This window comes from Terrapene carolina, unplaced genomic scaffold (genome assembly GCF_002925995.2).
Source record: "Terrapene carolina triunguis isolate 2854851 unplaced genomic scaffold, T_m_triunguis-2.0 Scaffold210, whole genome shotgun sequence".
Taxonomy (NCBI): domain Eukaryota; kingdom Metazoa; phylum Chordata; order Testudines; family Emydidae; genus Terrapene; species Terrapene triunguis.
In genome coordinates, this window is record NW_020664561.1 from 26,604,085 (window position 1) to 26,631,331 (window position 27,247).

Here is a 27,247-nt window from a genome sequence, read left to right on the forward strand (position 1 = left end):
AGTGCAAATATTTGTAATAAAAAATATACACTTTGATTTCAATTACAACACAGAATACAATATATATGAAAATGTAGAAAAACATCCAAAATATTAAATAAATGTCAATTGGTATTTTATTAACAGTGCAATTAAAACTGCGATTAATCGCGATTAGTTTTTTTGAGTTAATCATGTCAGTTAACTGCAGTAAATCGACAGCCCTATTTTTTTTTTAATAGTATAACATTCCACCCTAGCAGCCCAATCATGTTCCCATTAACAGAATGAGATCACAATTTCATGTTTTAATTACTAGAACTAATTTTCCTCATTTCTCTACTATGAAGTTGAAGAGACCACAGTCCTTGCTAGCCCAAATGACAGCAGGGAATAAATCTTGTTGATGTTGTAGAGTACTGAAGCAGGATTTTTTTTTACTGTTTCAGACATGAGATGGCAAGAAGAAAGCAATAATTTTTAATAATTCATTGTGACACATAAATGAAAACTGTGTGGGTGCCCAGTATTGAGGACAATTATATTGATTTGAGGGTTAAAGGGAGATTCTTAACTTAAAACATGGTTCATTTAACAAGAGTTAAAAATATTTGCAGATAGTAAACATGTCCATGCCAATTTTTTTAGTTTTATAATCAACTTTTCCTGTTTTAAAAATATTCCTCTTTTTTCCACTGCGATGCAAAAGCCGCACAGAAACAACAAGGAAAGAAGACTATATATTTAATGGGAACAGTGAAAATAACTATATAGAAGATGTCACCCACACAAAGTAAACAAACTGAAAAAATGCTTTTAGATGTTACTGTACTTTTAGAGTGAAGTGCAATTTTTAGATTTAGAATGTCCTTTTAGATCAGCACTATTTGGGGATGGAGATGAAAATCAGACTCAGGATTTCTCCAGAAAAAAACTTACACGTTTTCAAAAATAACTTTGACAGATCTTATACCAGTGATATAAATTCATGTTTAATTATTACTGAAATACAGTGCTTTCATTATATTTACACATTTATAAATAATACCATTAATCACTTCTGAGAATTACTTTTGTCATGTTTTCTAATAATGTCCATAAGATTATCACCTGTTACAAGACTATTCTGTGATTGTTTAACTTTCTGTTGTTCTTTTCTCTTTTGGTCATGAAGATAAGGGGAGTTTAGCAACTGTGGAGGAAGAATCGTGCCTGTTGGTTTTACTCTCTTTACAACATCCCAAAAAAGCTTCTTGCTGTTGTTATTGATAAAAGTAATTGCAGTTCCACTATGACCCAGCCTCCCTGCTCTTCCAACCTGCAAATGAAAACAAAGTTTATTTTAAATTAGCATTAGTACTCTCCCCCTTCAAAATAAAAGAAGCCTGCTTAAACTCCATTGTGCGATAGTTTAAAAATTATTTTTTGCTGCAGCAATACTGTATATTGGGTGTTCTTACATGAAACTGGATATATAGTAGGGCTGTCAAGTGATTAAAAAATTTAATCATGATTAATCGCACAATTAATTGCGCTGTTAAACAGAATACCATTTCTTTAAATATTTTTGGACATTTTCTACATTTTCAAATATATTGATTTCAATTACAACACAGAATACAAAGTGCAGGTGCTTACTTTATTTTTGATTACAAATATTTGCACTGTAAAAAACAAAAGAAATAGTATTTTTAAATTCATTTAATACAAGTACTGTTGTGCAATCTCTATGATGAAAGTTGAACTTACAAATGTAGAATTATGTACAAAAAAACCTGCATTCAAAAATAAAACAATGTAAAACTTTAGAGCCTACAAGTCCAATCAGTCCTACTTCTTGTTCAGCCAATTGCTCAGACAAACACATTTGCAGAAGATAATGCTCCCAGCTTCTTGATTACAATGTCACCTGAAAGTGAGAACAGGCATTTGCATGGCACTGTTGTAGCTAGTGTCGCAAGGTATTTACATGCCAGAGGCACTAAAGATTTGTATGTCCTTTCATGCTTCAACCACCATTCCATGGGACATGCCTCCATGCTGATGACAGGTTCTGCTTGATAACCATCCAAAGCAGTGTAGACCAATGCGTGTTCATTTTCATCATCGCGAGTCAGATGCCACCAGCAGAAGGTTGATTTTGTTGGTGGTTTGGGTTCTGTAGTTTCCGGATCAGAGTGTTGCTCTTTTAAAACTTCTGAAAGCATGCTCCACACCTCATCCCTCTCAGATTTTGGAAGGCATTTCAGATTCTTAAATCTTGGGTCAAGTGCTGTAGCTATCTTTAGAAATTTCACATTGGTATCTTTGTATTTTGTCAAGTTTGCAAGGAAAGCGTTCTTAAAACAAACAACATGTACTGGGTCATCATCCGAGACTGCTATAACAACATGAAATATATGGCAGAATGCAGGTAAAACAGCAGGAAACATACAATTCTGCCACAAGGAGTTCAGTCACAAATTTAATTAATGCATTTTTTTTTAACAAGCATCATCAGCGTGGAAGCATGTCCTCTGGAAAGATGGTCGAAGCACGAAGAAGGATATGAATCTTTAACGCATCTGGCACATAAATATCTTGCGACACTAGCTACAACAGTGCCATGTGAATGCCTGGTCTCACTTTCAGGTGACATTGTAATTAAGAAGTGGGCAGCATTATTTCCCGTAAATGTAAACAAACTTATTTCTCTTAGCGATTGGTTGAACAAGAAGTAGGACTGAGTGGACTTATAGACTCTAAAGTTTTACATTGTTTTGTTTTTGAGTAGTTATGTAACAAAAACACCTACATTTGTAATTTGCACTTTCATGATAAAGAGATTGCACTACAGTCCTTGTATGAGGTGAATTGAAAAATACTATTTATTTTGTTTATCATTTTTCCAATGCAAATATTTGTAATAAAGATAATATAAAGTGAGCACTGTACACTTTGTATTCTGTGTTGTAACTGAAATAGATATATTTGAAAATGTAGAAAAACATCAAAAATATTGAAGTTGGTATTTTATTGTTTAACAGTGTGATTAATCGCGATTAATTTTTTTGAGTTAATCACATGAGTTAACTGCAATTAACTGACAGCCCTAATATATAGTATTGTCATAGGCAAGTCAGTACTCTGAATGCTCTACTAGCTCTCAGTTGTTCCTTTAGAGTAGTGAAGTCTAATAGGTTGGAACTAAGCAAAACATCAAATATTGCTATACCGATAAGCGGAGTTCCCATTCATTATTTCATTGACATTTCAGTTTTTTCCAACAAAAAATGAAAGGAGATGTTTAATATACACATATGCTTCAAAAAGGTATAGGAACAGACATACTCCTTCACACTGAGGTGGAGAGGGAGAGCTATACAAACACCATTGGCAAAGAGGCATTATTTTTTAGCGTTTCTCCATTAATTCAGACTGAAGGTTTGGTGTTTCTTGCATAGGATGGAGGAGAGATTCTTCAGGATTCCCTTCTTCCTCCCCTCCTAAAGGGCACTTTACCGGAGGTACGTCCATCCCTATGCGTGCATCTTTCAATTCAGATCATGCTTTATAAAATCATGTTTTATTTTTCCAACAATGTTTTAGCAAATATCTCATGTAGCGTTTAAGATACACATATCTCTTTACCTGATGTACGTATTCGTCCATGCTTGAGGGCATATCAAAATTTACTATCAGTTTGACATTGACAAGATCAAGCCCTCGCCCAAGGACTCCAGTGCTTACTACGACTTCATATTTTTCCTGAAATAATCCCTGAGGGGTCGGAAACAAAATAAATTATAATTACTTTCTATGTATGCTTTTTTTCCTTACAATTCCCTTTTTGAGACCTGCTGTAGAAGGGCAAGATACAGTTGGTTCAAATAAAGGGCAGTGTCATAATTTGCACAACAGTCTATTCTGCTGCTGAAAAAAGAAGAAAAATAAATAGTGCCCTACTGCAGTGGTTCTCAAACTTGGGCCGCCGCTCGTTCAGGGCAAGTCCCTGGCAGTCCGAGTCGGTTTGTTTACCTGCCACGTCCGCAGGTTCGGCCAATCGCAGCTCCTACTGGCCGCAGTTCGCTGCTCCAGGCCAATGGGGGCTGCAGGAAGCGGCGCGGGCCGAGGGATGTGCTGGCCGCCCTTCCTGCAGCCCCCATTGGCAGGTAAACAAACCAGCTCGGCCCGCCAGGGGCTTTCCCTGAACAAGCGGCGGCCCAAGTTTGAGAACCACTGCCCTACTGTACTCTTGATTTATGTAGCACACACAGAAAATAAAATTTTGTGATTCACTAAGTCCTGCTTAAAATGATACAAAACAGCAATTCAGCAAGGCACAAAAGCAGTCACAGACTAACGTTCAAGTCAATTCCCATTTAAAATAAATAACAATAATCTATAAAGTAATCTAGAGTATTTAAAATAGCCGCTTTCTTGAAGTATTAGTAGAAATACAATCTGTGCTTTCATTTCAGTTTTCCATAAACTCTAGCATTCATTGTGAAAACTCAGTAATACAAGACAGATGTAAGTACTATCATTATGCATTTCCTTCACCCCAAAGAACAATATTCTGCCTGGAGTTTAATAAAAAACAAACATTAAATCCAGTGGCATCTGGAATTGCATTAGTCAGAAGCTTTTATATAAGTGATAGACCACGACAAGATGCCTACTTTACTAACTCATTAAAACTAAATTATCTTTTTAAAAATAAGATGGAATGTTTCATAGTGACATGGAGATCTCTATTTTAGTAAGTACAAACCTGCAATATATTTGTTCTTTCAGATTGTGATTTATCAGAATGCATGGATATGCATTGTAATCCTGTGATTTTATGAACAGCATCACTCAGAAGATCTGCTCCTAGCTTGCAGTCCACAAATACCAACACTGGAGGTTTGAAGAGTTTCTTATCCTGTAAAATTAAAATAGTTGTGTAAAACCTACTGTATCCGCATAGTTTATTGCTGGTCAACCACAGCTGTTTGTTTACAGTTGCTCGTTTTCTCTTCAGTAGATTTTATACATTAGATTGAAACAAGCATATTTATTAAAAAAAAATCCTCCCAAACTCCTAATAAAATAGGACAAGATTTAAGCCCTAATTCTGCAAATACTTGCACACGTGTGTAATTTTACTCATGAGTCAAATTAAACACATGCATATGGGTTTGTAAAATCAGGTCCCTAGTTTGCCTTGACACAACTTCAAAAATAATCTTTTTGAAGTTGTGTTTTAAATACAAAAATGGTGACTTTCTAAAATGTGAAATAGATCTGAGGTTCACTTAAATGCATATATCAATCTCTTACACAACTGCAGCTAAGATTACTTCAGAATGCTCATAAAATAAGCCTAGAATTACTGTGAGGATTAAGACCCACTGTTTTTGGGGGGGTTTGGGGGGGGGGGGGGAGCGGGGTGTTTTATTTATTATTTTCTGGAGAAGTTTCAGTAGAGTTCAAAAGGAATAATCTAGCCCACTCATCCATCTTTTTAATGGCATTTTAAATGACAAAGTACCCTCATGTCTTTTTGTTTTATTAGGGAACCCCCAGGGAGACATTCTTGAACATGGTGGGGTAGATAAACTTACTTTCCATTACTGCTCTTGCTTTCCTCACACATATTTGAACTAGATAGGCAAGAGCTAAATTAAACTCAATTAATTAAACTTTATTCACTACAAGCATAGACATAATTTGCTAAATAAAACACTATACTAACATGTAATATTTCAAATAGTTTTTTCTTTTTAGATGGTTCTTCTACCCACAAGATAATCTGGCGAACATTGGAACATGGCAGATTCTTTTCTCCAATGGTTATTCTCACAGGATTCTGCAGAAGTTGATTTGCCAGCTGCTCAATGCCAACTGGTATTGTGGCTGAAACCAATATGGTCTGACGATCACTGGAGGTGTTTTCCAAAATATCCAGCACTTGTTGCTGGAAGCCCATCTTTAACATGGTATCAGCCTAAATGAAAATATTAATTTAAGACAGTATGATTTTTTCCTAATAATTTTAAGTATAGCATACAAAAAGACACAGGAAAGCTCTGATGATCATGCACTATTCTTTAATTGACAATCAACACTAGTGTAGCGACATTGTCACCACATTAAAATCAGTTCTGATTTGGGTAGTCAGAAGAAAAGCTATGAAGAGGAATAGACACTGTTATTCTGTTAACACTCGTGGGTCATTGTGGCAGAGCTTGCGCTCCTATCAGTCATGTAAACTGACAGATGACTACAGCCACTCAAGCATCTTTTACATAACACTACATTCACTTTTTAACCCTCAGAAGTATAAACTATATTTTAATGAACATTGTGTGTTTAGTTGACGATCCACCACCTCGCCTGGGACTCCAATTAAACCATTTATTAGACACTATGGCCCTAATCAAGTAAAGCACTCAATCACGTGCTTAACTTTAAAGCATATGCAAAATTCCGAGGAAGTCAGTGGGACTACACACAAACTTAAAGTTAAGCACTTGCATAAGTGCTTTGCTAGATCAGGACCTATATTAGGCAGCCACTTGTTAACAGTCAGAAATATGAGAGCTCTAACAGTAGCCATTATCATTATATTTAGATAACACTCATTTCTAATTGCAGTATTTAACTTTATATGAACTTACTTCATCCACGACTACAATTTTAATATCATGGAGCTGAACAGAGCTTTGTTTTAAAATATCTAAGAGTCTTCCGGGTGTTGCTATTATAACCTATCAGAAAAAATCAAAACATTAGAAAAGCAAGCTAATATGAGTTAAAGCTATATGAAAACTGTATTCAGTCCTTGAAAAATAATATGTTTGACATTAGCACTTGCAAGCATTGGAGGACAAGCTTTCGTTTTTTGTTTTTAGTAGAGACAGAAAACAGTGGGTGACTATCACGGGTAAGTTACAGTTACAGCACATTTGTACTAATTATCTATATTTGTGTAAATTATTCAAGCTCAGATGCAAAGAGACTTGAAATTCCTGTACATGATTCTCCAAAGTTGTGTGTATCTGAAAACAAATGGAACAAATTAGCCCTCTGAAGATACCTGGAATTAATGAATGTCTGCAGTGTGTTCCGTGCCAGAAAAATCTAAATCCTAAAGTCAAGGAACTAATGTGTTTCCTGTTGTAAATTATAATTCCTCACCTAAGTAAGTGGCAAATTGTACCCTTTGAAAGCAGCAAAAATATAAAGACGAGAAATCATTTTGAAATCTTATTCTTTATATGTAAAATTCAGAAGGATACATATAAATGTTTCAGATCTGTAAAGAAATTTATATTATTACTAGGGCTGTCAAGCGATTAAAAAAATTAATCGTAATTACTCGCACTGTTACAATAACAGAATACCATTTATTTAAATATTTTGGATGTTTTCTACATTTTCAAATATATTAATTTCAATTACAACACAAAATACTAAGTATACAGTGCTCACTTTATATTTATTTTTATTACAAATATTTGCACTGTAAAAATAAAAAATATATTTCAATTCACCTACTACAAGTACTGTAGTGCAATCTCTTTATAATGAAAGTTGAACTTACAAATGTAGAATTATGTACAAAAAATGTTTTATTTTTGAATGCAGTTAATGTAAAACTTTAGAACCTACAAGTCCACTCAGTCCTACTTCAGCCAAACACTCAGACAAACAAGTTTGGTTACAATTTTCAGGAGATAATGCTGCCCACATCTGGTTTACAATGTCACCAGAAAGCGAGAACAGGCGTTCGCATAGCACTGTTGTATCTGGTATCGCAAGATATTTACGTGCCAGGTATGCTAAAAATTCATATGTCCCTTCATGCTTCAAACACCATTCCAGAAGACATGCATCCATGCTGATCACGGGGTCTGCTTGATAACGATCCAAAGCAGAGCGGACCGACGTATGTTCATTTTCATCATCTGAGTCAGATACCACCAACAGAAGGTTGATTTTCTTTTTTTGGTAGTTCGGGTTCTATAGTTTCTGCATCTGAGTGTTGCTCTTTTAAGACATCTAAAAGCATTCTCCACACCTCGTCCCTCTCAGATTTTGGAAGGCACTTCAGATTCTTCAACTTTGTGTCGAGTGCTATATCTATCCTTATAAATCTCACATTGGTACCTTCTTTGCATTTTGTCAACTCTTCTGCGAGTGTGTTCTTAAAACGAACGTGCTGGGTCATCATCCGAGACTGCTATGACATGAAATATATGGCAGAATGTGGGTAAAACAGAAAAGGAGACATACTCTTCTCCCCCAAGGAGTTCAGTCACAAATTTAATTAATGCATTATTTTTTTAATGAGCATCATCAGCATGGAAGCATGTCCTCTGGCATGGTGGCTGAAGCATGAAGGGACATATGACTGTTTAGCATATCTGGCATGTAAATACCTTGCAATGCCAGCTACAAAAGTGCCATGCGAATGCCTGCTCTCACTTTCAGGTGACATTGTAAATAAGAAGCAGTCAGCAGTATCTCCTGTAAATGTAAACAAACTTGTTTGTCTTAGCAATTGGCTGAACAAGAAGTAGGACTGAGTGTACTTGTAGGGTGTAAAGTTTTACATTGTTTTGTTTTTGAGTGCAGTTATTTAACAAAAAAAAATCTAAATTTGTCTAAATTACACTTTCACGATAAAGACTGCGCTACAGTACTTGTATGAGGTGAATTGAAAAATACTATTGATTTTGTTTATCATTTTACAGTGCAAATATTTGTAATCAAAATAATATAAAGTGAGCACTTTACAATTTGTATTCTGTGTTGTAATAGAAATCAATATATTTGAAAATGTAGAAAAACATCCAGAAATATTTAATACATTTCAATTGGTATTCTATTGTTTAACAGTGTGATTAATCGCAATTTTTTTAATCGTAGTTAATTTTTTTGAGTTAATAGCGTGAGTTAACTGCGATTAATTGACAGCCCTAGTTACTATAAAAATTCAGGAGCTAATCTTTACTGCTAAGGGTCTAGATTCACTGTGTAGAGATAGGGTGCCCAACCTACAGCCCACCAGAGCATTTCATAAGGCCCATAGCCTGCTTCAACACAATATACTAACAGCCGATTCATTAGTGTTTTGTGTTCTTTACTGTTTTTTTTTTTTTTTTACCATTTTCTGTAATTCTAATACATTTTTATACACTGATTTCTTTGTTTTTAAATAGACAATACTGTACATAGAAACAACCCATCTAAATACACACAAAACCAGCTGAACTTAAAATATAAATCAATACAGGTGACTATAAATCTGATTAAAATATGTAGAATCTGTTTGGCCCACACAAGGTTGTGGCTTAGATTTATATGGCCCTCCTGTGTAATGATGTAAAAACCTTTGACTTGAATGTGTGTGTAAGTCATCATTTTTTATTTTCTACACATACCATAAAAACATCTTTCTTCAAGGGACTCTCTTTCACACAATAGTTCTTACCTTAACAGTTTGTTTCAGACGATGAAGTTGGGGTGGCAGTGGTAAACCTCCTACAAGAAGAACTGTTCTCATGTTTGGCAGACCAATCATCAGCTCTTTAGCTTGTCTCTCTATCTGAATTGCTAACTCTCTCGTTGGTGTCAGAATAAGTGCAGATGGAGTTTTAGTCTAAAAAGGAAAAAAAAATACTTCTATCCACCATAGAATTTTCATTCTTAGGTGAAAACCTAACATAAATCTTTCTATAGTGACACAGTTATGTAGTGCAGTCATTTTGATCTAATTAGCTAGTAAACAGCCTACTAAAATCATTCATGAAGCCAACTCTAATATTCAACTGAAAGATAAATAATTCTAATTGACATTTAGGTCCCTTTACACTGCTCTGGCAGTGAGTGCAATGTAATGTATACCAACTTCAAAGCTCCTTTACGTGCCAGAGCAGTGTAAAGGGCCTTTAGGGTATGTCTACTCAGCAAAGAATAACCTCCGGCTGGTTCATGCCAGCCAAGTCAGGCTTGAGGGGTTCAGGCTTCAGGGTTGTTTCATGGCTGTGTAGACTTCTGGGTTTGGGCTGGAGCAAAGTATGTGTGTGGAAGGGGGGGTCCCAGAGCTCGGGATCCAGCCTGGAAGTCTACACAGCAATGAAACAGCCCCACAAGCCTGAGTCGGCTGGCATGGGCCAGCCATGGGTTTTTCTTTGCTGAGTAGACCTTTAGTGTCAATGAGAATCAGGCCCAGAATTTTCAAAGCAATTCAGTGCATTTTCTTTTTATAAAGAAAATACTAAAACAGGCAGACACCTATGTGATTTATAATGCCTTTTATTTATTTTTGTCAGGTAACAAATGCATCACTTCTAGCTGTTTTCTGAATCAAAGAATCCTTTAACTACTTTTCTCAATACTGAACTGGATACTAAAGACAGGATGCAGGCTAAGCCTTAAAACAGGAAAATAGAAAATTCTCTTAGATGTGTCATTATTCCCCTGCCAGCATTAAGAGATAACTGAACCGGGAATTAACCAAGAAGTAGAATTAACTTGATCATAATTTGTATATCCATTATAATATGCTGAAACTGTAATTTAATTTAGTCTACTGTATAAATAATACATCTATACAGCTGTGAAACTAGAAAGATCACAACTGTCTAGGCCTGAAAATAATATTTATCTAGCTTGTTTTCCCCAACATTACAATAACAAGGACTTGTTTACCAAGAAAATAGATTTCTCTTTTTGTAGACTATTGTTTATTCAAACGGTTGTTACTCATTTAAAAAAAGATAAAGAAGAGTGGATTTACAAATCCTTGGAAGACTATATTGCCCTACTTAATTCTAGAATCCAAAAGCCTATATTGACACATTCAATAAATAAGTTAAAAAAATACTCTGTTAACACTACTACAATCATAGGGCTTTGTCTATATGGTGCATAAGTCCCCACTAATGAATAACGCATTAACGGGACCATGCTGGCACGCACTAAAAGTTCCCTAGTGTGTACTAATGTAGTCCCATTTCAAAAACACTCCTGTTTTTACATTAACGTGCACGAGGGAACTTGTAGCACCAGCAGGGTCCACACAGGCCAGTCAGTGCACAACACTAAATTTACACCCTCATTGGTGTGGACTAACGCGCCATGTAGACAAGCCCTAAAGCCCAGAATTACAAGTGAGCAGCAGGGCTCAGATGTAATTAGTTAACATTTCTGGTTTTATCTACACATAGGGTACAAGGATCATCCATCCCTTCCCTGCCTTCCCCGCAAGACAGACAGATCAGAAGTGGAGCCATTCCATGGCCTGGACTAGTCTCTGGGCTACAGTAGTTATTGTGTGTGCTGGGCTACCCCTCTCTGTGGAGTACCTGCGAAAAAAAACACTTAACTGGTACAGTCACTGAATTATCAGGCTCAATTCTGCCCCTTGGCAGCCACAAAAAGAATTTCCACAGCTGTGCAAACCTACTATGCAGATTCTCAGCATCTTGTCCCTTCTGAACAGCAGCAGAAAAGGTTACTCACTTTGTGCAGTAACTGCAGTTCTTCAAGATGTGAATCCCTATGGGTTCTCCACTTCAGGTGTACATGCACCTCTCAAACCCTCCATCTGAAATTTTCAGTTTGCAGTGTCCTTTTGCACAATGCATGCACTATGCCTACTCAGGTCAGACACCAAAGCAACATAGGAGTGTGCGGGTGAACCATCCTCAGTTCCTTTTCCACCCAGTTGTCCCATAGAGAACAGCCTGAAGCAGAGGGAAAAAGAGGGTGGGTAGTGGAGCAACCATAGGGGGACTCAAGTCGAAGAACCGCAGTTAAGGCACAAAGTGAATAACCTCTTCTTCTTCAAGTGATGTCCCTATGGGTACTCCACTTCAGATGACTTCTGAGCAGTATTCCTAGAGGGAGGAAGAAGCTTTGGAATTGAGTCTAGAACTGAAGATAGTACTGCAGTATCAAGTGCTTCATCAGATCTGCTGGCATCGATTAAAGCATAATGTTTCAAAAACGTTTGTACTGGGGCCTATATAGTGACCCTACATATCTCAGATACTGGCACATTCTTAAGTAATGCTGTAGATGTTGCTTGTGATCTGGTCGAATGTGCTATCACTCTTGGGAGGGGGGGGAGGAGGGAGAGATGAACACCTGCAGCAGCATAATAAGTGATGATTAAATCCAAATATCCATCTCAAACTCTAAGCAGAGATTGTGGACCCCTGGGATCTATCCATGGAGGAGATGAAGTGTCTAGGTGACTTTCAGAATTGCTTAGTCCTATCTAAATAGAAAGCCAATGCCCTTTGAACATCCAAGGTATAAAAACAGAGCGCTATGAGACTGGGAAAAACACAGTTAGATGACTGGATTGGTGAAGGTGGAATTCAGATGGAATCTTAGGTAAGAATTTAGTGTGTGGACTTAAAGACACTTTGTCCTTAAAGATATATGGGGGAGGGAGGTGGATCTGCCATCAAGATGCCAATCTCCCCAACCCTATGGACTGACCATGATGGCTAGTAAAAAAAGACTGTCTTCATAGATAAATGGAGCAGAGAGCCGGTAGCCATAGGTTCAGATAGAGGTCTCATAAGGTAACCAAGTACCAAGTTGAGGTTCCAGGTTGGGGTGGGGTCTCTAATTTGAGGGTAGAGATTCCCCAAAACCTTAATAAACCTAATCAATATCAAGGGAGCAACTTTTAACAAAGGATTAAAGGCTGATACTTGAACCTTAATCAAACTAACTGATAACCCCTATTTCTTCAGATGCAACAGGTAATGCAGGATGGCACAGATTCTGGTAGGAAGCAGCAACATCACCACCAATGGAAGAAACTCTTCCATTTCTGCAGGTAAGTAGTACAAGTTGACCTCTTTCTACTGTTCCATAACATCTGTTATACCTCTTGTACCTGTTGTATTTCCATAGACCAGAAGGATTCTAACTCTGTGAACCATTGAGAAACCACACCCTGAGGCAGAGAATTGCTAGGTTAGGATGAAGCACATGGCCCACACTCAATGAGAGGAGATGAGGAGTGGACAGGAGCTTGAGCTGCATTTGGACACAGATGAAGCAGGTAAGAGTACCAAGCCTGTCTCAGCCATGTCAGCACTATATGGATAACTTTGGCCCTCTCCTGTCTGATTTTGCTCATCACCTTTAGTATCAGCAGTGTTGTGGGAAAGGCATAGAACAGACCCTTCTTACAAGACAGAAAAGAGGTGTCCCCCAAGGATTGATGGCCCAGACCTCCTCTTGAGCAGAGAAGGCGGCACCCTTCCTGTTTCTGGAGGTGGCGAAGAGATCCCCAGCAGTCCCCATTTTTTGAATATGTTTTGGAGAACTTGTGCATTTAGCTCCCATTCATAGTCTTGAGAGCAGTACCAACATCATCAGCTGTGTTGTTCTGAATACCTGGGAAATAAGACTACTGAAATTTGGGTCTGATGAGCTATGCACCAGTTCCATAGTTTCATGGCCTTGGCACACAGAAGGAGGATCCTGTTCCTTCCTGCTCATTGAAACAGAACATGCAGGATACGTTGTCCGTCATGACCCTGATTGATTTACCCGTCATAAATATAAAGGGAAGGGTAACAACCTTTATGTATGCAGTAACATAAATCCCTCCTGGCCAGAGGTATAGAATCACTTACCTGTAAGGGGTTAATTAGTTCAATTAACCTAGTTGGCACCTGACCAGAAGGACCAATGGGGAAAGAAGATACTTTCAAATCTGGGGCGGGGAAGGTTTTGTTTGTGCTCTCTTTGTGTGTGCCCTCTCGGGACAAAGAGAGAGACCAAGCAGGTAACTCAGCTCCTAAAAAGATCCTGAACTGATACATCTAAAAATTACAGAAATTGTAAGTAATAGCAAGGAAAGGCATTAGATTATCTTTTGTTTTAGCTTGTGAATTGTCCCTATGCTTAGAGGGAGGTTTATTCCTGTTTTTGTAACTTTGAAGTTGAGCCTAGAGGGGAATCCTCTGTGTTTTAAATCTTTTTATTTACTCTGTAAAGTTATCTACCATCCTGATTTTGCAGGTGTGATTCTTTTACTTTTTTTTTTTTTTTTTTAAATAAAATTCTTCTTTTAAGAACCTGTTTGATTTTCAGTGTCCTAAAAACCAGGGATTTGGTCTGTGCTCACTTTGTTAACCTATCGGTTGGTATATTATTCTCTAGCCCTCCCCCCCCGGAAAGAGGGTGAAGGGGCTTGGGGGATATTTTGGGGCAGATAGGGCTCCAAGCGGCTCCTCCCTGAATGTTTGTTTAAATCACTTGGTGGTGGCAGCAATACTGTCCAAGGACAAGGAAAGGAATTTGTGCCTTGGGGAAGTTTTTAACCTAAGCTGGTGGAATATAAGCTATATGGGGCTTTCATGCAGGTCCCCACATCTGTACCCCAGAGTTCAGAGTAGGGAGGGAACCCTGACAACCCCAATGAGGGGTAGGAAATGAAGACAAGCATTCCTGACAGCCCTAAGCACCAACAGATTGATGTGGAGACTGGTTTCTTGAGTTGCCCATCTTCCCTGAGCTGTGAGGATATTGAGGTGGGCTCCCCATCCCAACAGTGATCCATCTGTTATTAAAGTCACAATGGAGCTGAGCAACAGAAAGGAATCCCTGAAAAGACACTGAGTTGATCCTTCCACCAGTGTAGGGACTTCCTCCCCTGTCTGTCCAACGTGTCTGACTAGAAAATGGATCATTCTGAGCCAACCCTGGAAGCAGTGGAGGTGTAGCCCTGCATGATTGGTCAAAGGTACAAGTTGTCATGTGCCCCAGGAGCTGAAGACAGATCCTTATTGTAGTCTGAGGGCTGCACTGAATTGCCCATACCAGAACTGCCAAAGTTACGAATCTGTCTAAGAGAAGGTAGTCCCTGGCTGCCAACAAGTCCAAATGCACCTCTATAAACTGGATCTTCTGTACAGGGGTTAAAGTGGATTTTTTTACATTCCGTTTCAGGCTAAACTGCAGGGGTTAACATGGGACAGAGCAAGGGCTGTCTGAGTGGAAGACAGCACTGCTTCGTAGGAGCTGCCCTTGAGTAATCAGTCATCAAGGTATGGGAAAACTATAATCGCTTCTTGTCAGGGGTAAGTCGCCACTGCTGCTACTGCTCTTTTATCCAAAGAGATCCAGTGCCTTCTGGTCTTTGTCTTACAGGGTAGATTTAGAGAAGTACTGTCTATCATGCTCATTTACTCCCTGCACATCACCACCGGGGAGTTAGGTGGAGTATCGGAGAACAAAAGGTCAGAATCCTTAAGGGGAACATAATACTTCTTATCTGCTTGTTTACATGTGGTCAGAACAGTGGCAGGTCTCTGCCATACAGTCTTAGATGGATCTAGGAGTATCTCACTAATGGGTAACACCACCCTGGAGGTTGTGTGGACGAAAGGATATCCAACAATTTGTGCGTGAATCCTTGACTTCAAGAGAAATTTGCTAACTAGAAATTTACGACTTCTTGAAATTGCTGAAAATCTCTGGCAATGGATGGTGGTGGAAGTATAACCATCTCATCCAGAGAAGAGGATGAAATAAGTGTTTGAGGGGTGTTCTCTTTATCTGCCCTGGATTCCTGGTCTTCAAACGTCTCTTTGTGTGTGGGGGGGAAAAAGGGGGGCGCCTCATTGGGGAGGAGAGCTGTGCAACTCTAGCCTCCCTATGAGACAGTATAGGTGGTCCGACAAATTGCTGCCAATAAGCATCCCAGGGGTCCCAGTGTGGCTGCTAGGGGGGCCCATATGGAAGTTGGAGTGGCATGCAGGGTTGGTTCCATCACCCTTGATAATGAGAAGAATCTTCCCTGTGACTGTCAGAAGGGGGGAGAGGAGAAAACAATCCTCTCACTTCTTATCTAGCTAACTATAACTATACTAATTAATCAATCAACTATAGAAAAAGAGAAAAGACGAAGCATGCTCGAGGCAGACACACTAAGGCCAAGGCGGTTGAGAAGGAACTGAAGGCAGTTTGCTCGTACTCACCTGTATGGACTTGGTGTCCAGCATAAGGAGGCATAAGGCACATGTGCAGGCTGAAAGCACATTACTAACTGAAAATCTCTGCTTGAGTGGCACATGCACTGCTGAAGTGGAGCACCCATAGGGATACTACTCGAAGAACTATAGTGATTCTGCTGCACTTTGGATCATCCAACCCTAACCTGCCACCAATTACTTGAAAAAGTAAAGCCATTTCCCTCCCACCCATAATAGACAATAATTATTATCCTAAAAATTAACAAGTTAGAGAGACAAACTAAAGTTTTTCAGATGTCACAAGCAAAATCACCAGGATATAAATAAGCCATTGTGTATTAAAGGGGGGGGAAAAAAAAACCTCCTAAGTTATAGAGACACTTTGATTTAACCCACCAAAAAAAAAATTCAACGTTCAAATGGAATCTGGACTGAAAAGTCTCCACACTGTATCCTGAAACTGAAGCACAGAATACACCTCTACCTCGATACAACGCTGTCCTCGGGAGCCAAAAAATCTTACCGCATTATAGGTGAAACCGCGTTATATTGAACTTGCTTTGATCCACCGGAGTGCGCAGCCCCGTCCCCCCGGAGCACTGCTTTACCGCGTTATATCCGAATTCGTGTTATATCGGGTCAAGTTATATTGAGGTAGAGGTGTAGTATGCAAGATCACCCATAGCTTGAAAACTTGCCATATGAAATGTAAGCACTTACTTCAGATGATATTGTCAAAGATTAAGATAAACTACAAAGCAAAAATGAAAACTGAGTTAAGTATTCAAGTATGCACTGATGGGCCCCTTTTGATGAGGTTGAGGGGAGCAGTCAGCACAGAAATAAGTTTTACCTAACCTTTAAAAATTATTTTACCCTCTGAATTCCTCTGGATATTTGCTGGTTGGCTGAAGACATTGCAGCCTGAATTCATCTGTGAAATCATGTGATCACATGAATACCAGGAATGTCTTTACAGCCCTCATAGTATTTGTGATGTCACAGAATGATGCATGCTGGGATATTAGCAACTAACTCCTAAGTTACTGGGAGTACTACATAATTATTGGGAGAAAAAACACCAAAAAAGTGTCCTTTCAATAGGTTACTTTTTGTGAACAAAAGTAAACTGCAAGTACATTAATGTCAATGAACAGACTATATTTCCTGCCCACCCAACTAGAAAAATATTTACAATATTAGGGGGGGAAACTCTTTAAAAAAAATAGAGTAAACTACTGAGCTTCAAAACAATAACTGCCATTTTTAATTACATTGAGAACTCTGGACTCATTAAGCGTCTCACCTCTTTCTGAATATATACATAAACTTTAATTACCTCTTCCAAGGCTTTAATAATAACTGGAAGCAGGAAGGCTGCAGTTTTTCCTGAGCCTGTATCTGCACTGGCCACGATATCCCTTCCCAAAAGTCCAACAGGAATCATCTGCATCTGGATAGGGGTTGGAACTTCATAGCCTGAATTCTTTAAATTATAGTTTAAAGTTTCAGGAAAACCACAGTGTTCAAACTCTATAATAGGTCTTGTAACTCCTTTGCCCTGGACAACAATACCTAACTGCAATTTAAGGTTCTTGATCTGGTCATCTTGCAGGCTTAAAATAAAGGAATGTTCTTTATAGGTATAAAGGGTGACAGGCAAAAGAGTTTCTGGTTTTGATTCTACTTTCACAAGACTGTCAGAGTTTAACCCTTCTTTTTCTTGAGCTTGTAAAAGATGTTTGGCTTTACATTCCAAACTACAAACATCTTCATCTGTTTTATCACAAATATATTCACCATAACGACCACAAACAACACATATAGGTTCTCCAGGTTCTGCCCAGCGCTGGGATTTGCTGAAAGATTTAATGGGTTCTACAGAGGAGCTGTCTTCATCAACATTTTGGTTGTCACTTCCCAAAGATTCATCAGCAAAGGGGAAGTCTGAATCTGGAAAAGTTTGTAGCTCTGTGCATTCTTGTACTGCTTTATATAAATTACATCCTGAAGCAGACGCATCTTTTATAGTTGGCTTAACATCTCTTAAGTCTGTGGCCTCCACTAATGAGGGTTCTCCAGAAGACAACTTTTTTATTTTTGCTGTACAGCTTAGGTCATCATCAGCATTCCTCTTGACTTTAAGAGACCTTGGAACAAACATGCTTCAATATTCTGTGAAGAAAATAATTACAATTATTAAAAGGTATTTTAATGTGGCCTGGGGGAAAAGCTGCAGAGAGGAGCTAGTCAGAGACTCCAGCTGGTAGCCAAAGCAGGGACTGCTGCACTGCAGCAGGGAAGCAAGGGGTAAAATAGGGTCCAGCCAGGGTCACCCCTCCGAGTACACAGAAATGTGGAGGGGAGACCCCTGACCCCAACTCCGGGGGTGTTAGGGCCCACACGTGCCTTCCCCCACCATGTGGCTTTGGAGAAAAAAATACAGAGAGCAGCCAGCCCAAGATTCCAGCCAGTAGGAGAAGTCAAGCCAAAGCATGGACTTTTAGACATTCAGAGAATTTTCTGCAGTTTTGACTGGACTTTCTCTGCCCTGTGCTGATTGACTGTTTGCTCCAACCCTCTCTGTTACCTTCCTTCCTAGTTTCGTCACCTCAGTTTCACTCAACACCTGGGCTTCTTACCCTCTTGACCCCTGTCCTGTCTACCACTTCCCTTTTCTTTCCATTTAGCTTATCCCCTCCTAAGTAAATCCACTCAAAAGATGTGTATACACACACACAGTTCATGCCGTTTGTTTATTATACCTCTTCCCCCATCTTTGTCTATTTAGGGTTTGTCTTGTCTATTTAGATTGTATGCTCTTCAGAGTGGAGACTTTGTATAATACAATGGGACCCCACTCTTGGTTGGCCCTTAGGCTCCACTATAATAAACATGATTAATAATAATCATCATGGTTTATTTTTACCATGAAACATTACAATCAGTGAAATGTGTTTTCAAGGCAAGAGACTGAATCAACACTGATAAGTACCTAGTAGTTAATTAACAGTTGTTTTGGCTCATAGAGCACACCTCAAGGCCTTTGGGACCCTCACACAATGACAGCATCTTCCCTTTCTCTAAACAATATTGAAAATGTTTATGCTCATCTAGACATCATCTAGACTTTCACTGTTGAACTTTTCACCTTGAGTGTAGTATCACTTCTTGTTTCAGCCATCCTGCCATCTTCTTTACTTATCCCTTCCAAAGCCTGACCCCACGCACGTCGAGGTCTAAGTTCCCTCTAAGCTGTGCAGCCATGCAGCAGGCTATCAAGGGCCACGCAGACAGGGAGAGGCGCCTCTCCCCCAGTCCCAGCCCCGGAGCTGCCAGGGCAGGGAGAGGCACTCTCCACTGGCCCCGGGCTGCTGCGGCAAGAGAGGGCTGTGGGGAGTCCTCTCTGCCCGCCGCAGCCCCAGGGAAGCCTGCACCCCAACCCTCTCATCCCCAGCCCCACTCCAGAGCCTGCACGCCCAGCCGGAGCCCTCACCCCCCCCAAACCCTAACCCTCTGCCCTAGCCCTGAGCCTCCTCCCGCACTCCAAACCCCTCATCTACACCCCAAACCCCTCATCCCCAGCCCCAACCCAGAGCCTGTACCCCCCAACCAGAGCCCTCATCCCCTCCACACACACCCCAACCCTCTGCCCTAGCTCTGAGCCCCCTACACACTCTGAACCCCTCAGCCCCACCCCGACACCCCACCTCCATATTGGTGCACATAACAAAATTCATTCCACATATGGATATAAAAAATTAGAGGGAACGTTGGTCGAGGTGCCTACCATGAATCTCACACTTTTCATCTCATTTGTCACCTTCATCCTAATATTCTCCCCTTCCATCTCTATCTCATGTTTCCACCTTCTTTTATCTCATTTTCTTCCCATCACCTTTTTATACTCTCTCGCCAGCCCCCTTCAGCCTTCCTAGATAGCCCACATAATCCTTTGAAATCATTTACTAATTTTAGCTCTTAATGTGTGTAAAAAATTTAAATAAAAAGTATCTCACAATCTTTGAGATTCACGTGCAGACCAACAAAATAATACAATAAGTTGTGGTTAACCTCATCCTACCTTCCCTGACCTTCCCCACGCCACTATTTCTTGCCTTCCAACTTGTGCTGTGCTTAGCTCCAATCCTGCACATACATCTGATTGACCAGGCCCTTACCCACCACCTCACCGCCCTGAAGTCCAAGTGACATCAACTAGATTCCTTTGCAGGACACAGGGCTCAGATTGCAAGTTTCCTGGAGAAAGAACTGTTTCTTACGCATCTGTAAAGCACCTAGTATACTTTGAGTGCTGCATAAGTAAAAGTATATTTCTGGGCTACAAAATAGTTTGTTGTACAGTAGCACAGATACACTGTTGGTCAAATTGAGACAATTTTGTGAATATTATATTAATAACTAAAAAAATAACTTAATTGGAAATGAGACATCACCCAGGTTTAACTTTAACACAGTTGTCCAGTCCAGTGTCTATGGAAAATCATCATCATCAGGATGGCAAATTCCAAAAGGAACACAGATTCCTTGCAAATCGAGCGCCACCCAGACTGATCTCTGGCAAGGTGCTTAAGGTAGTCTGATTATATATTCAGTTTATCTCTGTGATCCTCTTGAGGAGCACCAAGGGTTGTGAGACATCACACCACAACCTACGTACAGCAGTTTTGTCTGGGCCTACTGTGGATCAGCTCCATGAAGCCACCAGCCTCTAACAACACAAACACTACTTTCTAGGCCCCACTCCCCAACGTACTGGTTAGTGATAAATACAAACCAACCGGAGCCCTATAAGCATTCCCTGTAGCAGCCAGTTCCTTATTCACTGAACACTCCCAGAAATACCAGACCTGTTGTTCCAAAAGGAACAGTATACAACAGCTTGTAAGATTCAGCTCAGGACCACCACTTTGCTTGCCACCACAGCACTTAGGTATATTTATAGTGAAAACAAAGATACATTTCTTATCAAAGAATAGAGATTCAATTGATAGTGAATAAAAATATTAGAAACAAATGGTTAAATATAAAACAAAATCATAATAACCTGTTGGTTAAGTTTGGTTTCTAGAAAGTGTAACCTCCTGTCTAAAGAAGTTTCTCTTACTGAAAGTTTCTCTCACTCATCCAGCATTTTCAATCAAGACTGGTTGAGAACGCTTTGTCATGAAGCAAACTCGCTGTCCATTTTCTTCCTCAATGAAGGGTGATAGGCTGTCTTCTTTGTCCCCCAAATAGAGCAAACCATGATGTGCACTTCAAGATAGGGATCTCCGTCCTCCTCCCACCCTCACTTTTTTTTCCATCCTGTTGGTTTCTTTCTTTGAAGTTCCCATAATATTTCATTTGCATTTGGTTCTGACTGGTAAGTGGCAACTCCTTGTGAACTGTACAATACTTAATGTACATTTAAGGAGCCAGATAGACAAGAAATGTTTATCTGACAGAAAACCCATTTTTCACCTTTGCTAGTGACCAGTTCATAGATAGAGACATTAAGAACTTCAGTATATATACACATAACTCCTTACATAGTTTCTGTACATACATTTCACAATAATATTGATGATCAGAGTGATACAGGATTTTATTAGAGACATAACATGACACTCTTCTGGTGAGCTAGAATGTAAACTGTAAGATTCCTTTAGAACAGCATTACGATATTATCCAAGGAGTGCATTGATATTTTCAGTAGTTAATAATGGCATATAGGACTGGTCAACATTTTTCTGTCACAATTGTTTTTCAGTCAAAAGTTGGATTTTCAAGCCACACTTTTCAGGAAGTGTCTGCTTTCTGTAGAAACTTTCGCTTTTTTGTCAAAAAAACATATATCCAAAAAAATCCAAATATTTTGATTTGGATCTCCTGCTGTGGTGCCTCATGGGACCTGTAGTTCAGTTTCCTAAACTCTCCATTCTCCTCTAAGGGCTGGGCTCCCCACTCAAAGTGCATCTCCCAGCTGCCTGACACACACCCCACCCTGTGGAGAGGCCACAGCTCCAGCTGTCACATACACCTTCCAGCGCACAGAGACCACACCTCCAGCTATCAGCCTCCCTCTTAGGCAGCAGACTTCCAGGAAAGCCCATACATACACCCCATACCCTGCGACCCTCACTTCTGCACTGCTGCTGGTGGAGGCACTAGCTTTAGAGCTGGGCGCCTGGCCAGCAGCCTTCCTCTCTGGCTGCCCAGCACTGAAGGCAGCACACTTGTCAGCAGCAGGGCAGAAGTAAGGGGAGCAATCCCATGACACCCGCCCAATCCCATGACATCACACACACAATAGCCTTGCAACCATCCCATCCTGAAGCCTTTTAGGTCAGGACCCCTATAGTTACAACACTGAAATTTCAGATGTAAATATCTGAAAACATGAAATTGACTAATTTTTAAAATCCCTGGCAGTGAAATTGACCAAAATGGACAGTGAATTTGGAAGGGTCCTAAACTATAATGACAAAGTGCTTCTATCACAGACACAACTTAAACTTGCAAAACTGAGCTTTTACCAACCATCCCAGACCCCACACGCTCCAAAATAAACCTACCGTGGAGCTTATACCAGCATACCTATGTCAATCAGGGATCACACCCCTGGCCTAGCTATGCCAACAGAAGAAGTTTGCCGTGGAGACACAGAAATGGTGGGGCAGCGCAGTTAGGGCTGGTCCACACTAACCCCCCAGTTCGAACTAAAATACGCAACTTCAGCTACGTTATTCATGTAGCTGAAGTCGAAGTATTTTAGTTCGAACTACAAGGTACTTACCGCGGGTCCACACGCGTCAGGCAGGCTCCCCCGTCGACTCCACGTACTCCTCTCGCATAGCAGGAGTACCAGTGTCGACAGCAAGCACTTCCGGGATCGATTTATCGCGCCTAGACAAGACACGATAAATCAATCCCAGAAGATCGATTGCTTACCGCCAAACCCGGAGGTAAGTATAGACGTACCCTTAGAAGCTCAGGCTTGATCTACACTAGTAACTCGCCTGTCTAGATAACACCACTTATGGGGTGGGATTTTCTTTTTGCGACATTTCTATACCGGCAAAAGCCCTAGTGCAGGTGGCGTGACAATGGCAAAGAAGCCGCCTGCCAAAAAGCTACTCTGGCCAGGGAGTGAAACCAGTCTGGCAGAAGCGCTCGCTTGCTGTGTAGCCATGGGGCAAACCCCGCCTAGTGTGGACAAGGCCTCAGCCCAGCCCTACATTCTCCTCGGGGACACAGGAGGGGTTTGAGCGCGCTCAGCCATCCCGCTTCTCCGGGGCCAACCAGCGCAGGGTCTCGTCCATACCGCTCTGCACGGCAAGGTGGCTGCAGGCCCCGCCCGGGGGACCCCGCACTGCAGGGCTTGGGCTGCCCGGTGCAGACACTCACCCGCCCGTCCCCCAACAAGGAGCGCCCGGCGCTGCGCAGCTCCTCGCCGCAGACGGGACCCACAGCCCCGCCGGCGCCGCTGCTTTGGAGCTAGCGCGCTCCCGGGGCGAGGAGTTGCTGGGTAACGTAACTTACCGGTACCTACCCGACATGCACCTCGCCACCGGCCCGAACTTCCCTTAGAAAATGGCGACACCACAAGCAGCGAGAAAATCGAGTGCCGAGGCAGCGAGCAACCAGGCTAGGCCGGCTCTCAAGCCCCACGCAGGCGGCGCGGGCGGCGACGGGAACCAGAGTGCACGCGCTGGAGCAGCGACTCACAGGGGGCGGGGAGAGGAGTGGGCTGACGGGGGCGGGAAAGGAGAGCCTGGGGATGGAGAGGGACGAGATCGAATAGGACGGGGGGAGAAGAGGGACACCCTGACAGGGCCTGAGGACAGAGGGTGGCGGCGAAGGGGGGCGAGTCTGGGTGGAACAGGCAGCAAAGCCAAGAGGGGACAATGCGCGGCGGGGTTTCTGCCCCTGGAGGGAAATGCAAGAATCAAAATGTCAAAAAGCGGAGCGCGTAGGGAACGGGACACGGCGACGCCCAACGCCGAGGTCACCCCCCCAGAAAGCAAGGCGATTAAACAGACAGCGGGCTCAATTGCAGCACAGGACGCAGGAGGGGAAAAGAGAGTGGACGGGCAGGTGGCGGTTGTGCAGCAGAGCTGTAGTTACAGCGGAGGAGGCAGCTCCCGCAGTCTCAGCCCTTCTTCGCCGGCCCTTCTAACTTTCTGAAGAAAAGCATCTTGTGCCTGAAATTTCTCCTTGGTCTCCATCTTTTCTACAACATTTCGCTGATGCGGAATTATTGTTTTGCAGGCTTTCAAAAGAAGGGTGGGTGGGTGGGTGGTTTTTTTTTTTTTTTTTTTTTTGCTCTCTGGAATAATTTAAATGTGACTAAGATTTCACACATGGCATGTGCATGCACTCCTCAGTAAGAAACGCATGCCTTGGGTGAGGGGAAAAGAATGGAATGGGGAAATAATGGTGTCTGGATAACCAGGTAGCTGTATGCTCCCAAGTGAGTTTCTCACTGGATAAATATAATGGGCGTGTACCTAAGTGACACATAGTATATACACAATATGGTATTTTCTATCAATTTTCAGCTTGGAAAAGAGATGACTAAGAGGAGATATGAGAGAGGTCTATAAAATTGTGAATGGTGTGGAAAAAGTGAATAAGGAAGTGTTATTTACCCCTTCACATAACACAAGAACCAGGAGCACCCAATTAAATTAATAGGTATCAGGTTTAAAACAAACAGAAGTACTTCACACAACACAGTCAATCTATGAAGGCCAAAACTATAACGGGGTTAAAGAAACAATTAGATAAGTTCATGGACCATTGGTCCATCAGTGGCTATTTGCCATGGGGTATCCCTAGTCTCTGATTGCCAGAAACTGTGAGTGGATGACAGGAGATGGATCACTCAATGATTGCCTGTTCTATTCATTCCCTCTGAAGCACCTGGCATTGGCCACTACTGGAAGACAGCATACTGGGCTATATGGACTATTGGTCTGACCCAGAATGGCTGTTCTTATGAATTAATATCAAAACCTCTGTACCATTTCTTGCAATCTAGTTGCAGCAATTCTGCACCCTTTTCTGCAGTGCACTGAATGCAGTAGTCCAATCCACGCATGTTTAATTATATTAGAGTTTCAGAATATAAATTCTCCCAGGAAGAGCTTTTCCTCTTTCATTAATTGGATCTAGCAGATCCTTGTGGTCCTGAGGCGGGTAGAAATCGATTTATCCGGGATCGATAAGACGTGATATATCAATCCCCGAACGCGCTCACCGTCGACTCCGGAACTCCACCAGAGCGAGCGGCGGTAGCGCAGTCGACGGGGGAGCCGCGGCCGTCAATCCCGCGCCGTGTGGACCCCAGGTAATTCGATTTTAGATACTTCGACTAAGTTGCATATCTTAGATCGATCCCCCCCCAGTGTAGACCAGCCCAAAGATGCAGTAGCCAAGTTTTGATTCCATGCTAGAACAGCCTGGTGCAGTGACATTCTGTTAAAGGGGTCAGGAACTGCCTAAGCCTGTTATACAGTATTCCAGCTTTATATGTTAACAGAGCACTGCAAAATTGGAGATGATTAAATTCTCTTAGTATCCATTCATAAAAATTCTCCCTCAAATTTGGGAGTTTCATTTTAATCCAAGAGGATATAATATTAGAAGAAACATACACGAGTTAAGAAAAAACGGGTTAAGATCTGCTACAACCGCATCCCCATTTTCTACAGAAATTTGCATATACAGATATACACCTCTACCCCGATATAACGCTGTCCTTGGGAGCCAAAAAATCTTACCGCTTTATAGGTGAAACTGCGTTATATCGAACTTGCTTTGATCCGCCGGAGTGCGCAGCCCCTCCCCCCCGGAGCACTGCTTTACCATGTTATATCCGAATTTGTGTTATATCGGGTCGCGTTATATCGGGGTAGAGGTGTATTGAATGTAGCAACAATGGTAGCATAGTAGCCTTGCCTGTTGCAATAAAGATATACACCTCTACCCCGATATAACGCGACCCGATATAACACAAATTCGGATATAACGCGGTAAAGCAGTGCTCCGGGGGGGGGCGGGGCTGCGCACTCCGGCGGATCAAAGCAAGTTCGATATAACACAGTTTCACCTATAACGCGGTAAGATTTTTTGGCTCCCGAGGACAGCGTTATATCGGGGTAGAGGTGTATATTGCAAAAGCTTTGTGTTTGGCTAACTGAAACTTCCTCCAGTTAAAATTATTTTCTGTGTTGGTCCCAGTCTGCACCAAAACTAAACTACAGAGTCTAACATGCTATAGCTGTATTTGCATATCATTTGGTGGCTTATAATCAGTGCTGGGTTTACAATGGCGCCATGGAGCCAGGCCCATGCTCAGAAGGGGCCCCATCCTGCTCTGCTTGCACTGTTCCCTGAGACCGCGCCAGCCCGCTGGCTCCCCCATGCTCACCACTTGCTCCTCTTGGCCTGCCCGCTGGCCGGCCGAGGGTTCCTCTCCCCCCTGGCCCCACCCACCGGCTTCTCTCTGCCTCCTGGCTGGACCCCAGTGCACCTCCGGCTCCAGGTAGTCTCTGCTTCCCACCACCTGTGGGGCCCCACCTGTCTCCCTGGAGCTGAACCGCCTGGGACTGATGCAGAAGCCTGGCCAGTCTCGGCCAGTTGCGGGGGGAGGGGGCACAGTGTGCTGGTTTGTAAATAGTGCCCTCGCACTGGGCTGGGCAGACCGCCCCTGCCATGCCATGCCCCTGGCCGGCCCCTCACTCCGGGGACCAACCCCCCCACCCTGCACCATGCTCCATTGCCACCATAGAGGCCCACAAATATGTTTGGCACCAGGCCCACAAAAGGTTAATCCGGCCCTGTCTACAATCAGTTTCACTGGACAGCAGTTCCTGGTACCTATTGCTGCTGACCTCAGAAATTCACCAAAGTAATTGGAGATGCTGGCCATTTCCTATTTCTACTAATTTTCTGGTGATCCAGCAACTCTTGTCAGCTGGGAGATCATGCTGAAATGACCAGTGACCTGCATATTCAGAAGGCTATTCTGTTGATTGTTATACTTGGAGGGAAGAATGGGGGAATATGCTGCCTACAGTGTATCCAGGATGAACTCATTAATACAAGAATTGTTGAATTTGTGTGTTCTATAGCCATAACAACTGTCACTTTAAGATGACTAAGACTTGGAATAGAAAATGTAACAACGTGGAATAACCACGATGTATATGTGTTATGTTTTTTAACTGATGCACAAGCCCTTAGCTCAGATTTCATTTATTTGGACACAACATATCCGT

General features: G+C 41.6%; 1 protein-coding gene across 4 annotated transcripts; it reads right to left on the bottom strand.

The window, feature by feature from the left end:
- Positions 1-898: 898 nt before the first annotated feature.
- LOC112115867 (probable ATP-dependent RNA helicase DDX59) lies at positions 899-23,609 on the bottom strand. Of its 4 annotated transcripts, none has more exons than XM_024213072.3 (8): positions 23,515-23,609; positions 17,299-18,134; positions 9,443-9,610; positions 6,624-6,713; positions 5,807-5,950; positions 4,733-4,885; positions 3,610-3,738; positions 899-1,297 (listed from the first exon to the last, which is right to left on the bottom strand). In XM_024213072.3, exons 2-8 carry the CDS (start codon positions 18,121-18,123, stop codon positions 1,034-1,036), a joined length of 1,773 nt encoding a protein of 590 aa, XP_024068840.1. In that variant the 5' UTR covers positions 18,124-18,134; positions 23,515-23,609; the 3' UTR covers positions 899-1,033. The 4 variants fall into 4 exon arrangements, with proteins under 4 accessions (XP_024068840.1, XP_024068839.1, XP_024068838.1 ...); XM_024213071.2 differs by having other exon boundaries at positions 5,699-5,950; positions 23,505-23,609; XM_024213070.3 differs by lacking the exon at positions 23,515-23,609 and adding an exon at positions 23,370-23,419 and having other exon boundaries at positions 5,699-5,950.
- Between the last annotated feature and the right edge of the window lie 3,638 nt (positions 23,610-27,247).

Excerpts from the sequence above, each read along its gene's own strand:
- LOC112115867 (XM_024213071.2), bottom strand. The coding sequence starts at position 18,123 with ATGTTTGTTCCAAGGTCTCTTAAAGTCAAGAGGAATGCTGATGATGAC. Across the intron at positions 4,886-5,698 it reads AACTATTTGAAATATTACAT|GATAAGAAACTCTTCAAACC; the intron begins GTTAGTATAGTG and ends TTAATTTTACAG. Across the intron at positions 3,739-4,732 it reads AAAGAACAAATATATTGCAG|GGATTATTTCAGGAAAAATA; the intron begins GTTTGTACTTAC and ends CCGACCCCTCAG.